This window comes from Abrus precatorius, unplaced genomic scaffold (genome assembly GCF_003935025.1).
Source record: "Abrus precatorius isolate BTA unplaced genomic scaffold, Abrus_2018 Scaffold6, whole genome shotgun sequence".
Taxonomy (NCBI): domain Eukaryota; kingdom Viridiplantae; phylum Streptophyta; class Magnoliopsida; order Fabales; family Fabaceae; genus Abrus; species Abrus precatorius.
The window spans coordinates 25,430,275-25,445,946 of record NW_020874406.1 but is presented as its reverse complement, the minus strand read 5'-3'; the positions used below and the strand labels follow the sequence as shown (position 1 = coordinate 25,445,946).

Genomic DNA, 15,672 nt, shown 5'->3' with positions numbered 1-15,672 from the left:
AATTTTGAATAAAAGATATATTTCTCGAGCCAACCAAAATATTCCCAGGCACGATTGCTAAAACTCGTCATAAAAGATTAGCGTGCCTTTGCTGCCTATCTACTCGGCACCATTTCAGTATCAGTTCCTCCAACCTGAGTAGAATGATACATGCATACGTGCATGCATGCATAAATGTGAATACCCTTTTAACAAAGAGGACGCTTTCATGATAAGCCATCACCTAAATATGTGAATACCCTTTTCTTGAATAGGAGAGCAAGGTCAACGATTTCGATTTCTCTTATATGTTTTGCCATATTGTCTTGCTCCTCATTTTTCTTTCCTTTCCGAGATAATCTGCTTGCAACATCAATTGTCAACCCAGCCATATCCCTAGTGTTCGTTAGACTCCGCAAGACGGTGGCAGAATATGAAGGACTAGACACTAGTCTGTTAAGTAATATCAGTATCTCCCGTATCAGAAATGTCCTGACAACAAATTTCTCAGCACGAGTCAGAGAAAATCACAGACTTCAATCACATTGCACACGTGAAATTGGAAACAAAATAAATTCAAACTGGATGGCTTCATCAATATCTCAGCATCAAAATCAGCATTAATGTAAGAAACACAGACATGGATTATGTTTATTCATTCAAAAACAAAAATAGAAGTATCCCCTAGAAAACGGTTGTATAGCACAGTGTTACAAATATTTTTCATTATCTAAAAATGATGAAAATTTATTTATAAGAGAAATGGACTTTTCATGATTGTATTCAGTCAGACACTCAAATATAATTACCTCTCCCTGAAAATTTCTGGCAGCTCCTCATTTGCTCCAGCTTCAAGGTCCATCTCTGATACCAGTAATTGCAAAATCAACATAAGATAGTTTACCCCGCTACTAGAGAGCCTATGACCAACAAGAATTTCAAAGCCCTGTTGTCCGGATGATGCCAGGAATGCCAGCACAAGAATAGCACTTCTGCTTACTTTCAACTCCTGAAATTACAATGACCTAATTTTTATGCCGATAATATTTTGAAATGCATATCATTAATTTTATTTTTTCCCCAAACTGAAGTACCTTTGCTACATCCCTATAATTGAAAAGGATAAGAAAGCTTTAAATCTTCATGTTTTGACCAAAGGTTTCAAAAGAGTACTTAATTTATAGCTTAAATAAAGTTTTGGTCTTCCAAAATTCACAATTTTTTATTTGGTCCGTCCTTTATACCTTTTTCCAATCTTTCATCAAAATATATCTTTCATTTTCATTAGGTCTTTCTATTAATAATTTGCTAATTTATTTTAATCTTTGTTTACATAACATTAGAGTTGACTCAATTAATTTGATTGAAGATATCATGAATGAGATATGTCATTAATAACATCATATTTTTCGTATAATTGAGTGGAATTTTAGCTCATAAAGTCAAAACTTCTGAAATGGAGATTTGGAAATATATAGCAAATGAAACTGTAGATGCTACATCAACCCTGCCATATTATGAGTTAAGTTGGATGTTACATAGATAGATACTGAAAAAAAGTCAAGTGTCTAAATGTAGGACCATATAAAAGGAAAAAAAAAATTTCCAGACTTAGTTTACAAAAAATTAGAAATAGGAATCAAATGAAAAATTTGCAAATTTTTTAAAGACAAAAACCTTTTTTAAGCCTTAATTTATTCACATATTTTTTAAATGAGAAAGTGAAGAAACATACATGTAAATGAATAAATGAAATTGTTGAAAGAGAAAATATTGAGACATTAGAATAAATCCATGTGTCTTGAGCACAGCAGAGCTATTCAATTTTATAGAAAAGAGTACATAAGTACAAAATATACAATTATTATATTTACAATATTCTAATAGATTCTAACACTCCCTTTCAAGTTGGAGCATATAGATCATATGCACCAAGCTTGTTATATATGTAGTTAATCCGAGGATCCTGTTAAAATTGGTCTAATATAGTAAGAGAAAGAATGAGAAAAATATTTGTATTGTTTACAAGAACTCCTTTGGTCAATGTGACCCCAAGATAGAAACAGTACAATGTGTACAACATACTCCTAGAGTCTCCGAATGCTTTCCTAATCCAATTCCTAAAACCAACATGTTTCCTACCATCCCTCTTCTTCCTTTTATATCCCTTATTCTATTAATTACCGCTCCTAACTACCTTTGTTCGTTTCGTTCTAGTCTCTTACCTTATTCTTATATTGCCTCGTATACACTTTCTTTAATATTGGTCTGCTATTAGACCCCCTAGTGATTTAGTAAATATATCTACTAGTTGATCATGAAAATTGACAAAACTAATAGATAATTCTCTAAACATGACTTTCTCTCTGACAAAGTGACAATCAATTTTAATGTGCTTTATCCTCTCATAGAATACTGGATTTGAGGCAACGTGCATGACGGCCTAGTTATCACATATAAGTGACATATGTGTAACCTCTCCAAACTTTAGCTCTTAAAGCAACTATTTGAGCCATATAAGCTCCTGACTCGTTATAGTCATAACTCGATACTCCGCTTCTGTGCTGGATCAGTTTATAATATTTTATTTCTTACTTTTTCTAGAAACAAGGTTATCTCCGACAAATATACATAATTCAGATATGGACCTTCTATCTATGGGAGATCCTGTCCAATCTGCATCAGAATACCACACAACTCAAGTGTGTCTTTTGTCTTTATACAAAAGTCTCTTTCTTTGAGCTCCTTTGATGTATCGAACAATACAAGTAACTACGTTCCAATGTTCCTTACATAGAGAGTTGAGAATTTGACTTACTACACTCATTATGAACAAGATATCTGAACATGTAACAGTGAGGTAGTTCAACTTTCCTACTAATCGTTTGTAACTTTCAGGATCTAGAAGAGGCTCCCCCTGATTTGGCAAGAGTTTGATATTGGGATCCATGGTAGTGTCAACTAACTTAGAATTTAACATTCCTGTTTCTTTCAAAATATCCATTGTGTACTTCCTTTTCAATTGTTAGATTGTTGATTTGTACAGTTAAAATTTGATGTAAGTCTTTGTGTCAATAAATCCTAACCTATATATATAAGGTTGAAACTTGCATTTTTTATCTAGCTATTTTGTTGCTCCACTTGTTAATAGAGCAATGACTTGACTAGTTCAACAAAAAAATAATAACTTGATTAAATTTTAGCTTATAAAGTTAAAACTCCTGAAATTGAGATTTGGAAATATATAGCAAATGAAAGTGTAGATGCTACATCAACTCTGCCATATTATGAGTTAAGTTGGATGTTACATAGATAGATACTGGAAAAAATTAAAGTGTCTAAATGTAGGACCATATAAAAGGAAAAAAAAAATTGCAGACTTGTTTTTAAAAAAAATTAGAAATAGGGATCAAATGAAAAATTTGCAAATTTTTTAAAGACAAAAACCTTTTTTAAGCCTTAATTTATTCACATATTTTTTAAATGAGAAAGTGAAGAAACATACATGTAAATGAATAAATGAAAAAAAAAATAGTAATTTAGATGGCTTCGCATTACATTTCTCATTTTTTCATGCATTAATTTTCAATCCACAAAACAAAGCTTTAATGAGTTATAGGATACTTCCACAGGCAACAGTAAATCAAATGGTAATTGATAGCTGTAGGAGTGTGGCTGATTAACTGCTTGAGGTATTTTGTTGAACATTTCCACATGGGAGAAAAATGCACAAGATAACCCATAGCTGTGTGTGGCTGATAACAGTGGTTTAGCTATCATAATAAAAGTAAACACATCACAATATTCACAATCTGATATACCAAAATGTTATGTGGACAATATCAGCATCTTTGTTAGCAAACATACCAGTAAACCACCTCTATGAGATGCTACACAATCAGCCAGTCCTTCAAGGATGACTTTAAAATTTTGGAAATCTGAAGCAGATTCATTGTCATTCATAGCACTGCTATCATCCCCCTCTTTGCAACCACAGCAGAAAGTGACCAACAGTTTTGGACCTTGAACGCATGAAAATAAAATTTAAAACAAATAAACAAATAAATATAAAAGTTGGGATCTGCATGGAATGCACAGCACATACAAACAGACATTAACTCTCAGTTCTAAAACTAGAACGGTACATAAGCAACCAGAGCATGACAGTCTAAATTAAACACCCTAAGAACACAGATATGTGGAGCTTCAACGCATCCTCCGCTTAAAGACCCTTGATTCAGTAAGAAGTATCAGACTTTGTGCACAAGCAACATGGAATTGGATTTAGATGTACCACATCCTACTAACTATAAGAGCTTCATTTGAAGTTAAATAAAATGGAAAACTGAACTAATTAAGATTGTTATTGAGTTCAAGAATATGCTCAGGTATTTGCCAGTGGCCAGTCAGTTTTGCCAATAATTTGATTAGATGACAATGAGGCAGAAGAATGTACTTCCAAACATCCATGCCGTCATTGTAACAATAAACAAAAGGAAGCAATATAGTTTTGTTGATCTTTAAAAAGTTAATGAATGCATTCAAATATTTTCAAATTACGGAGTTGAAGAAACTGCTAAAAAGGAGGGGAAAAAAAAATAATCCCATCCAATTCCAAGCCAATTGACTGAGGTCTACATTTATTATTTGTGTTGTCAAGTGTTGCTTCAACAGATTAAAAGAATACATGATAGGTTTTAGTATATTATTTTCATTCAAAATAATTACTTTCGTACCAAATAATAAGTAAAGATATAAGTGAGATGCAAAATATTTTAGTGGAGGAAACTTACAATTTAGAACTAGGTACAGAAGTCGTAGAGCATGCTTTTTAACAGGTAGCCCAGCATCCTTCTTAAGCAACTCACAAATAGTTTTAAAAACTGTTTTCTTGCTAAACCTGTGTTCACAAAAATTTCTCTGGGCATAAACATAATATCTTCAAAAGTTAATTTTTTAACAGAAAGTCTATCTTAAAAACTTACTGCTCCCTCTCAAAGTAAGCATTACATCTCAGGAGGAGTAGCTTCATAATAGAAACTGTCTCAACTCTCACACTTTCTTCTATGATCCTCGTGGCAATTTGATGCATTATCTCAAAAAGACCAATCCAATTTACACGAGTTTGTAAGGAAATTTGATGGTTCCAGCACTCTTTTCTGCTTAGTATTCCTTCGTTGAAAAGCTTTCCATCTTTTACACCTTCCAATCCATCAGAATCCACAAGGTCCTTCTCAACACAGACTCCTTCAATGAAGACATTGTCCCTGAGCAGAGTGCACTGGAAAGATCAAATCATAAGTTCATAAGAACAAGAATAGCATAAAGGAAACAAAGAAAAATTGATTTCACATACATTGAAGCTCATTTAGCAGTTTATATACCCTATCCTGAATTTAGTCTTCCTCAAGAGGAAAAAAGTTTAGATCAGTAAAATTAGAAAAAGTAGTCTATCATGAAGGTTCGGCAGCATTTTCGGCAAGCAACATGATGATAGAATCGTTTATACAACAAAACACATTGAGCAAATAAACAACAAACCAAACTTCATTTCCCACCCCCCCCCCAAAAGGCCCCAGTGCCCCTCCACCCAAACACCGACCTCCAAAAGCCCAGTAAAAATTAGCCAACAGGGTAGAGACAGAGGGAGGGAGAGCAAAAGAAAAAAAATTCCTGTATTACATTTATCATATTTTGTCCCAGCACGGGAACTGACAAAATAAGTATAAAAAATTACAAGTAATACATTATTTTTGCCAGTACAACATTTTAATCTCATGAGAGCATGATACATATTAATTTCTTGTATCTAGCATTCTCTGAATGCAGGCACACAAACACACACCTATGGACATGCACACATGTGCGCATGTTTACACTTGTTCAATTATAGTGTAAGCTTGAAACATTTAGGCAGACATTCGGTTTTCAAGATGTTTTCATCATAGTTATTGTTAAATATATGTAAATATATTATTTAGGAAAATACTATCTGTTAAATATATTTAAATATATTATTTAGGAAAATAGTAAATATATAATTATAGTAATTAGATAACCGTATATTTGTCCTTAATTTTGTAGTTATAATTATGATTCTCGTTATCAATATAAATATACATCCCGTATTGTTGATGAGACTCACGAAATTCCTTTTATACTTTCTTGTTTTCTCTCATCTTAACATGGTATCAATATAAATATACATCCCGTAGTGTTCATTTGTTGGCAACACTGTTCACTAGCCGGCAACTTTTCCAACTATACTGTTCACTCACAGATACTTTTCTGGCCACACTGTTCACTCTATGACGACTTTTGTGACTGTACTGTTCACTTGCTGGATACTTTTCCAGTAGCACTGTTCCTTGCCAGTGACTTTCCAGCCACACTGTTCACACCACTGGCAACTTTTTTGGAGTGCTTCTTTGACCGGCTTCTCACCACTGCTGCTGCTATTTTACCTTGTTTTACCACTATTTGATTGTGTTTCTCTCTCTTCTAGGTTGGCGACTCCTACTCCTCTCAAACCTGCTTCCACTCCCAACATTCCACTAGCACTTTTCAACAATTTCTTTTGTTGGTATTGGGATCGCCAGGCCTCTGGTTACATTGCTTCTATTGTGTACACGGATAATTCTTTTGTTGGTAATTCTCATTCCCCATCTCTTCTTGGTCCATAGGTGCTTGATTCAAGTGCCACTAATCATATTAGTGATAATAAATCCCTCATTTCCTCCTTCTCTACATTTGGGTATTTACCTTTTGTTACTATGGCCAATCGGTCTCAAACACAATCTCAAGGTGTTGGCACTGTCTCTCTTCTTCCATCATTATCTAGCGACAATGTCTTATATGTTCTTAGATCTCTTTTTAATCTTTTATCTATAAGTCGGCTCACTCACACACTTAATTGTGTTGTCTCCTTAACTAAGAATTCCGTTTTACTCCAGGATTGGATGACGGGGCAGATGATTGGTATCAGCTATGAGTCACGTGGACTTTATCAACTCCAACCCCTCACACATGCTAGTTTGGCGGTGGATTCCCCTCTTCTTTTGCATGCTAGGTTGGGACATACAAGTCTTCAGAAGCTACAACTATTGGTGTCAAGTCTGTCTCAGTTATCTACACTTTCTTGTGAGTCATGTCAACTAGGAAAACGTGTACGTAGTTCCTTTTCGAGTCGTGAAAATAAGCAAGCTACATCTCCTTTTAGTTTGGTTCATTCTGATGTTCGGGGTCCTAGTTGTATTGTTTCTACTTTAGGTTCTAGGTATTTTGTTACTTTTATTGATGATTATTCTCATTGCACATGATTATTTTTAATGAAAAATCTTTCTGAATTATTTTCTATTTTTCAAAATTTTTTAATGAAATTAAAGTTCAATTTGGTCTTTTCATTCACTCTTTGCGTAGTGATAATGCTAAGGATCACTCAGTTTATTATTATCACTCAGCCACATGATGCATTTACTTGGTTGTGCATGTGGACGATATTATTATCACTGGCAATGACCATCATGGCATAACACAGTTGAAGAACTACTTATGTCACCATTTTCATACGAAAGACATTGGAAAACTTTGATATTTCTAGGGAATAGAGGTGGCACAATCCAAGCATGGTATTGTAATTTCTCAAAGGAAGTATACATTGGATATATCGCAGTAAACAAGTTTAATGGGGGCCAAATCTGTAGATATTCCTATGGATCCTAATTCTAAACTTCTACCAAATTAGAGGGAGTCTCTTGTTGACCCAAAAAAGTATAAAAGATTGGTTGATAAACTAAATTACCTCAATTACTCGACCCAACATCTCTTTTGCTATTAGTGTGATAAGTCAATTCCTCAATGCTCCCTCTGAAGGACATTGGGATGCATTGATTCGCATCTTGAAGTATATCAAAAGTGCTCTAGGAAAAGGTCTCCTATACGAGGACAAGGATAATGATAAGATTGTTGGATATTATGATGCAGGTTATGCAGGCTCTCATGATAGGAAGGTCCATCTCTGGCTATTGTGTTTTAATTGGAGCTAATCTAATTTCCTTGAAGAGCAAGAAGCAAAATGTGGTCTCTCTTTCTAGTGCAAAAGCAGAATATTGAGTCATGGCTTCAACCACATGAACTTATATGGCTAAAATTGAGATTTGGAGAAGATACACAAATGACACTCATTTGTGATAACCAGACAACCTTACACATTGCCTCAAATCCAATCTTTTATGAACGAACAAAGCATATTGAGATTGATTGTCCCTTATTTCGTGAAAATATCTTATCCGGAGTTATCGCCACAAGTTTTGTCAATTCAAATAATCAATTGACAGATGTATTCATAAAGTCTTTAAGGGGGTCCTCGTATTCAATACATATGTGATAAGCTTGGTGCATATGATTTATATGCTCCAGCTTGAGGGGAAGTATGAAATATATGTAAATATATTGTTTAGAAAAATAGTATTTGTTAAATATATTTAAATATATTATTTTGAAAAATAGTATCTATATAATTATAATAATTAGGTTACCGTATATTTGTTCTTAATTTTGTAGCTATGATTACGATTCTCGTTATCAATATAAATATACATCCCGTACTGTAGTTGAGATACACAAAATTCCTCTCATGCCTTCTTGTTTTCTCTCATCTAAATAGTTATCAAACCCAACCCAGACATTTAAATTGATCACAACTCGTAAGATCAACCAGTGAGCCACTAGATGGATAGTAAATGTATAAATTGAAATATAATATAAATACCATAAGTTCAAAAAGAGAATGGGGCCAATTTGAATTGAAACCTCGGGCTACTGGACACAAGCAACATAAATATCAATAAGAAGTTGTCAAAAATAAGGGAAAGTGTCACCCAAATAATGCATACCTTCGTCCAAAATTCTTTTCCAATTCCATTAGGAGCTTCAAAAGCATATGCAGAACACATAAAGAGCTATGGACAATGATAACCTGAGGAAGAAGGGTGAAAATTGTCAGCAAGGGTTATAAAATAAAAAACAAGGGGAGAAGAAAGGACATCTGATGAGATTACTTTCATGAACTTAAGAAACCAGCATAGTAACTTTCAAGCATAAGGACCTTTAAATTCTAAAATATCATCAAAGATAAAATGACAGGAGCCAATAATGACCCAATGTGCCCTAACTCTAATAGAAAATTCATTCAGAGAAATCATAGTATTCCAAAATATTGAAGCACTTAAGAAGTTTCTTACAAATTTGCTCCAGTGAACGCCACTCAGCAAAATAAAGAAGATTCAACTGACACACAACTTAATTTTAAACTAAAACACTCAACTTATTAAAATGTATCCCCAAAAATCCATCTAATAATTAAGCTCATATTTCAAACTTAACAAATAAGACCCACACAACCCGTGCAGCTCCTTCCGGACACAAAATCTGGAACATGCATCTCTATGAAAGAAAACTCCTCTAAACTCTAAAGTGGGTTTGTCTTTCAGACTTCAGTACATAAAGGGTGTATGCAACCCTAAGTTAACTGAGTACATTATAATCTTAATACATTAATATCTTCAAGGGTGGATAGTTGATTCATCTTTATTTATTAGTGAAATGTCAACTGTCTATCATCAGGGATGCAAAGACGTATTTCGTATAATAAAATGAGAGAAGTCACTGCCTATGGGTTAGTTAGCTGAAGGAAAACCAGCAGGATCTATTAAAATTGCTAACTAATCATTCTTCTCTAGAGCTACTGCTGAATGAGGAAATTGAACTACCCACTGATAAGAGCAATATAAGCTTGTGAGCAATTTGAAAATGAAGCATATATTCACAAATTTAATATAAAAGTACTCACATTTTCCGTACCACATAGATCAAGCAACGGGTCAATCAAAGTTTCCAACACATCTGTTCCATCAGCTATCTGCAAAACACATCAATAACTGGATAACATACAAATTACAACCTTGACTAATATTAATAAACAATAGAAACCAGCTTTATAACAAGAGGAAACACATCAAATATGTAACCATAAAAAGAGATTGGTTCAAAGACTCTTAAAAAAATAAAAAAACAAAATACATTCATTATGCAATTAAAAGAGAAGAGAAATACAGAAAATGATGACCAAGGTATCCTTCTTACTGTGCAGTAAACATGAAAACAAAACCCCCTTTAAAACAACCATGTGGAGTAACCAACAGGCAAGAAAAGTATAATCTACCAAATGAGATTTGCTGAGCCCATGCAAAATTTCTAACTCATTTTTTTTGCAAATATCCCAAAATCTATGAAGCATCGAAACTGCTGTTCGGTGGACTATTGGGTGTCGAACACGGCTCCGACACTGACACTGCCCGAACGCAGCTCCGACACGGTTACACAGTTGTCTAAAAACCTAAAACCATTTTTGTGGCTGCACATGGCTGCGATATGGCTCCGCATGGGAGACGTGGTGGCACCAGAAAAAAAATTTAAAAGTAAAGAAAAATATTAAAACTTAAAAAGTTAAAAAAATCTTTCATCTGCCCCTGAAAACTCCCTCTTTTCTTCCTTCTTCACGTTTCGTTTCTGTTCTGCTGTGTTGGGTTTTCCCTACACATTTCTCTACTTGCCGTTCCCCTTTTTCCTATCACCGTTCATCGTTCTCTAACAATGTTCATCTCGGTCATTTTTACTAGTTTGCTTGCTCATCTCTGTTTTCCGTTTTTCTCCATCTTTGTTTCATTTTTCTGTTTTCTTGTTTCTGTTGCTGTTTCAGTGTTGCTGTTCTGGGGTTCTGTTTCTGTTTTTGTTTTTGCTTCTGTTTTGCATTCATCTATGCACATGTACATTTCATTTTTTCCACTGTTTGTTGAATATTTGCTCTTGTTTCTATTTCAGTTTTTGCATTGTGAAATAATGCTGCTTAGTATCTTTTGTTACAGTATCATATGAAAATTGTGAAGTCAAGCTCTCAAGATAAATGAACAAATCTTAATTTTCAATTTAAATTTTTTATGTTAATTATATTTATAAGCGGTGTCCCAGTGTCCTATATTCTAGACATTAGCCGTGTCCCAGTATCTATGTCGTGTATGGCGTCCCTGTCGGAGTCGGTGCTTCATAGCCCAAAATCAATAATAAAGGCACTCGCCATGTTAAACCAAACTACTATTTTTAACCTGGTATATCACCACTGGATCAGAAAGATACATCTTCATATATGAATTCTAAAGGAAAGGATAAACAAACTCAAGGTTGAACTAATACCTTTGTCAAAGCAAGGTAAAGATGTGACACCTTCACTGCTTCTGGAGTATGAAAACAATCCTTTAGATAATGCAAAGCTTCTCCTGAAGAGCTTAAATTTGTAAATAACTCTCTTGTTATTTCGGAGGGCAGACTCATGTTCATGCAGCCAAAAAGAATATGAAAATCTCTTTGACAACCAGCAAGCAACTTGGATATTGCATTACTTCCCATCTTTTTGTCAGTTGGAGATCCCCATATTGCCAACAATTTCTGGGAGAGGTCAAGATAAGCAGCCGGATCACCACTTAGATAATCTTGATGATTAACCATGTTTGTTTCAACTCCTTTAGCTTTAAAAGTTGTTTCAACTGGCAGTGGCAAACAACAAAAACAAGCCAAAGGGATTGTCACTATGTCAGAGGCAAACAGAAAGTTGTTTTAAACGAGAAAGAGGGATTTTTCTCATGCCTCACCAGTTGGGTTATTTGAAGATACTCCATTTTGAAATTTTGAAGAGATTTTATGGTTGTCGGGAGCAAGAGTTCCAAAATCCCTGTCATTTTGACTCTTCATTAATAATAACTTTATGCCACATATCGATGCCATATGTAGTGCAACAAAACATGAGAGAAGGAATATAAAATACAATATCACGCCTTACACGCTAGACACTGGCTAGTTATTCATCATGGCCAACCTTGGGACAATTGAAGACAGAACTTACTGCTGACAGGTTAAACTCACTCAAGACTAATCTAGTACTCAAGCAATTTGATTATTAAATATTTGACATGAACTCTGAGTAATTTCGTTGGGAATTGGGACCATTTGTCAAGACACAATTGGCAATGGCCACATACAACTCTTACCATTGATATGACATGCAGTAATACAAACAGATATACAGGTTTTTATTCAACAATAGTTGCACTGAAAGGGCTACAAATTTTGTTTTATTTTCAGCTTTAGCTCATAAAGTTCCAAACAGAAAATCAAATGCCTCTTTTTCATCATAGTAGAGTAGTTCATTTTCAATGGCTTCAGCCTTATGACATCATTCAAGATATGCAAGCAGCAATGGTATAAACCTGCAATATAATAAAGAGCAAAACTATATGTTGGCTTGTTGAATAATCTGAGATGCACCGAAAGGGGACAATATAGACCCAGAACCAAATGAATGGCCTACCTTTAAATGAGGTCTAAAACAAAATTAAAAGTCTGACTTACTTGTTTATACTCTTTGAACATTTAGTACAAGCATTATCTTCTTCATTCCTGGAAGATATGAATTTGGCATGATCTTCTTTCTTGTCTCTTTCTTTCCTTAACTTGAGACACTCCTTTTCCTGAAAGTATGTAATTAAGTTATGACATGCCAACATTTTACTGACTCTTGGAGTCAACCAATTAAAAGCAATGAATGTGTATAGTTGCAACCAGCATACCAGATTTGCAATCTCCTTTGATGCACGCCCCAGTTCCCTCTGTCCTTGCCATGATACCAATAATAACAAGTTCAGTATAAGAAAAGCTTAAGTGAATCTTTGCTATTTAAATTTTAAAAGAGATCAACCGTGTATTAAAAATGCATGCACGTGAGCTGTTTTAACAATTATCAGCACAATTCACAATAGAAAAGATCATTTCCTCCCCAGTCATTCCAAAACACACAACAACATAACCGGATAAAAAAATGACACTATGCCCAACAAAAAGATGCCTAATTATAACCAAGTGACATGATTTCAATGATAAAAGCAAAAAATGGGTATACATAATACATTTCCTCAATGATTACCCTTCATTTTCCAATATTACAAGCAAATCTTTCAAACTTAGCTGCATTAATCCCAATACTGCAACTGCCGTTATTCTTTATAATTTTTGTTTCCTTATCTGAACTACTTTCTGAAATATCCACATCCACAAGGAACTCCTTCCGTTACTCAGAACAATTCCCATTACCTTAATAACTCTTGTACAAATAATCACAAAGTGCACATTAAAACATTGAGTGGCCAATGACTAACACATAGGGTAGACAAACGACAAAAACAGTTCATAGAGTGCAAAACTCAGAATGGAAGACCCATTTACTTCCACGGCGCAAAAAGGCACAAGTTGGAAGCTTTCAACCCAAAACGCAAAGTCATAGACACCCAATTGAACATTACCTTTAACCGCTCAATTTCGAGGTCTTTATTGGAAGGGGAATAGGGGGTTTCAGCGGTGGATCTCTGAGAGAGTTCTCGCGGAGGAGAGAAGGAAGAAGCGTGGAAGAAAGGAACGGAGACGGACGTAGGAGGATGCGATTGTTGAGGGAAGAAGGAAGAAAAAGAAGAGTTGGAGGGTGGTTTTGTGATTGATGAAAGGGTAGTCTCTTCGACTTTAAACACCTCGTCGAGCATGGCGTCATCCCATTCATCGTAGAAAATGTCTTCCTTGTTGTTCATCGTCTTCAGCCTTCGGTTATTCTCATGAGAATGGGTAACATGAATGGGCAATCAAAATGGGCAATGTATGTCAACTCCCCACTAAACTGGAAAAAGATCCCCCCTGTTACACGAGGGTTCGTGTTTTTGTATTTTCGCTTTCGCTTAAGGGAAAATATGCAAAATCATGGTAACATGAGGGGATCCCGGTTCCACTAAACTAAGCTTATTATTAGGGTTTTTTCCTCTCCTACCACGGAAACAGAGAGGCGGCTGATTGAGCCTACGGTCTTGCCTAGTTTAGGTCTAGTTTAAATTTTTTTAAAAATAAATAAGTTAAGTTTGAAGTATTTATAAAATTTATTAAATTTGACAGATTAATTTATATATATATATATATATATAATTTAAAAATAGAATGATTAAATATATTTAAATAATAAATTTATTTAATAATATATTTTTATATTTTTAATTATATTATCATTAAATTAATATATTATGTTATAATTTTTTTATAATAAATAAAAATTATATTTTATTTAAAATTAAAAATAGTTATACATAATTATACTTTTTAAATAATAAATTTATTTAATAATAAATTATCATATTTATTATACTTAAACAAGTTAAAAAATAATTAAATCTTTAAACAAAAATAAAACACAATCAATGAATTAAAATTTATAAATAAAATAATAATATTATATTAATATGCTTTTTATATTTTTAATTTTATTATTATTAATATTTAATTATTATATTAATATATTATGTTTAATTTTTTTATTTATAATAAATATAAATTGTTTAAATATGAAATATATTTTATTTAAAATTAAAATTTTATAAAAAATAATAATAAAATAAAATAAAAAATTTAATATAAAACATAGTAAATAATATAAATAATATAATTTTAAATAAATTATATATAATAATATATACTTTTTATAACTTATTACGTGTTTTATTTTTATTGATACAAATTTTTTGAGTAAAGTACTTATAAATAAATTTTAGGATATCAAATTTATAACATACAATTACACATTTCAATATAAATACATATAAATTTAAATTATTATTTTTAATGAAATGACATAAATATAGATATATTTTTCTTAAAACATATAGTTATTAATATATATTTAAAATTTAATAATTAATAAATATTTACATAAATAAAAAATTATAAATAAAAATTAAATTATTAATTAATTTATCAATTTATATATAATATATAAGTATATGTAATGTATTGTATATTATATTAATGTTATAGTATAGTGAATTTTACGAATATTTGTTAATTTTAAATAATAAATAAATAAAATTAAAAATTTTGTAATTATTTTTTAATTTAATAAGTATTATTATTATCATATTATATATATATATATATATATATATATATAAAATGCATTGAGTTTAAATTTTTATATTAAGTTTTATTATATATTTTTTATTAAGATAAAAATTTAAAAATATAAGTTATTTTAATTTAAATATAAATTCTATTAATTTTTATTATACTCATATGTTATTTTTCTACATGTATGAATTTTATAATTTAAAATAATTTAACAATAATGATATTTATATATTTTTTAAATATAATAATTTTCTTTTAACTGATTTAATAAATTTTATGAGTATTATTTTTTGTGATCAAGTTTATGTGTTTATTGTAATTTTATTTATTGAATATAAGATATTTTTAAACAACTAAATTATAATTCTTATAAAATCTTTAATACTTTAATAATTTTTTAAAATAAATAAAAAATAAAAATATAAAAATTTTATAATATGAAATATTTATAATTAATGTTCAAAAAACATTTTAAAAATTATTTATAAATTATATAAAAAGTATTACAAGTATTTAATAATTATCAATAATATAGATGAAAACTAAAAAAATATTTAAACTAATTTGATAATAAAATATTTATATTTTTATTAATATTAAAATATATTTTTTATAGCGTGCTTTGTTAACAAGCTTCAAGATAAGTCA

General features: G+C 31.8%; 1 protein-coding gene across 1 annotated transcript; it reads right to left on the bottom strand.

The window, feature by feature from the left end:
- LOC113870469 lies at positions 1-13,755 on the bottom strand. The gene is made up of 15 exons (XM_027507059.1): positions 13,737-13,755; positions 13,389-13,690; positions 12,660-12,698; positions 12,442-12,560; positions 11,685-11,764; positions 11,230-11,579; positions 9,830-9,898; positions 8,874-8,956; positions 4,965-5,246; positions 4,773-4,879; positions 3,847-4,001; positions 3,604-3,752; positions 1,074-1,086; positions 789-988; positions 1-471 (listed from the first exon to the last, which is right to left on the bottom strand). The coding sequence occupies exons 2-15, from the start codon at positions 13,665-13,667 to the stop codon at positions 207-209; spliced, it is 2,190 nt and encodes a 729-aa protein (XP_027362860.1). The 5' UTR covers positions 13,668-13,690; positions 13,737-13,755; the 3' UTR covers positions 1-206.
- Positions 13,756-15,672: the final 1,917 nt, after the last annotated feature.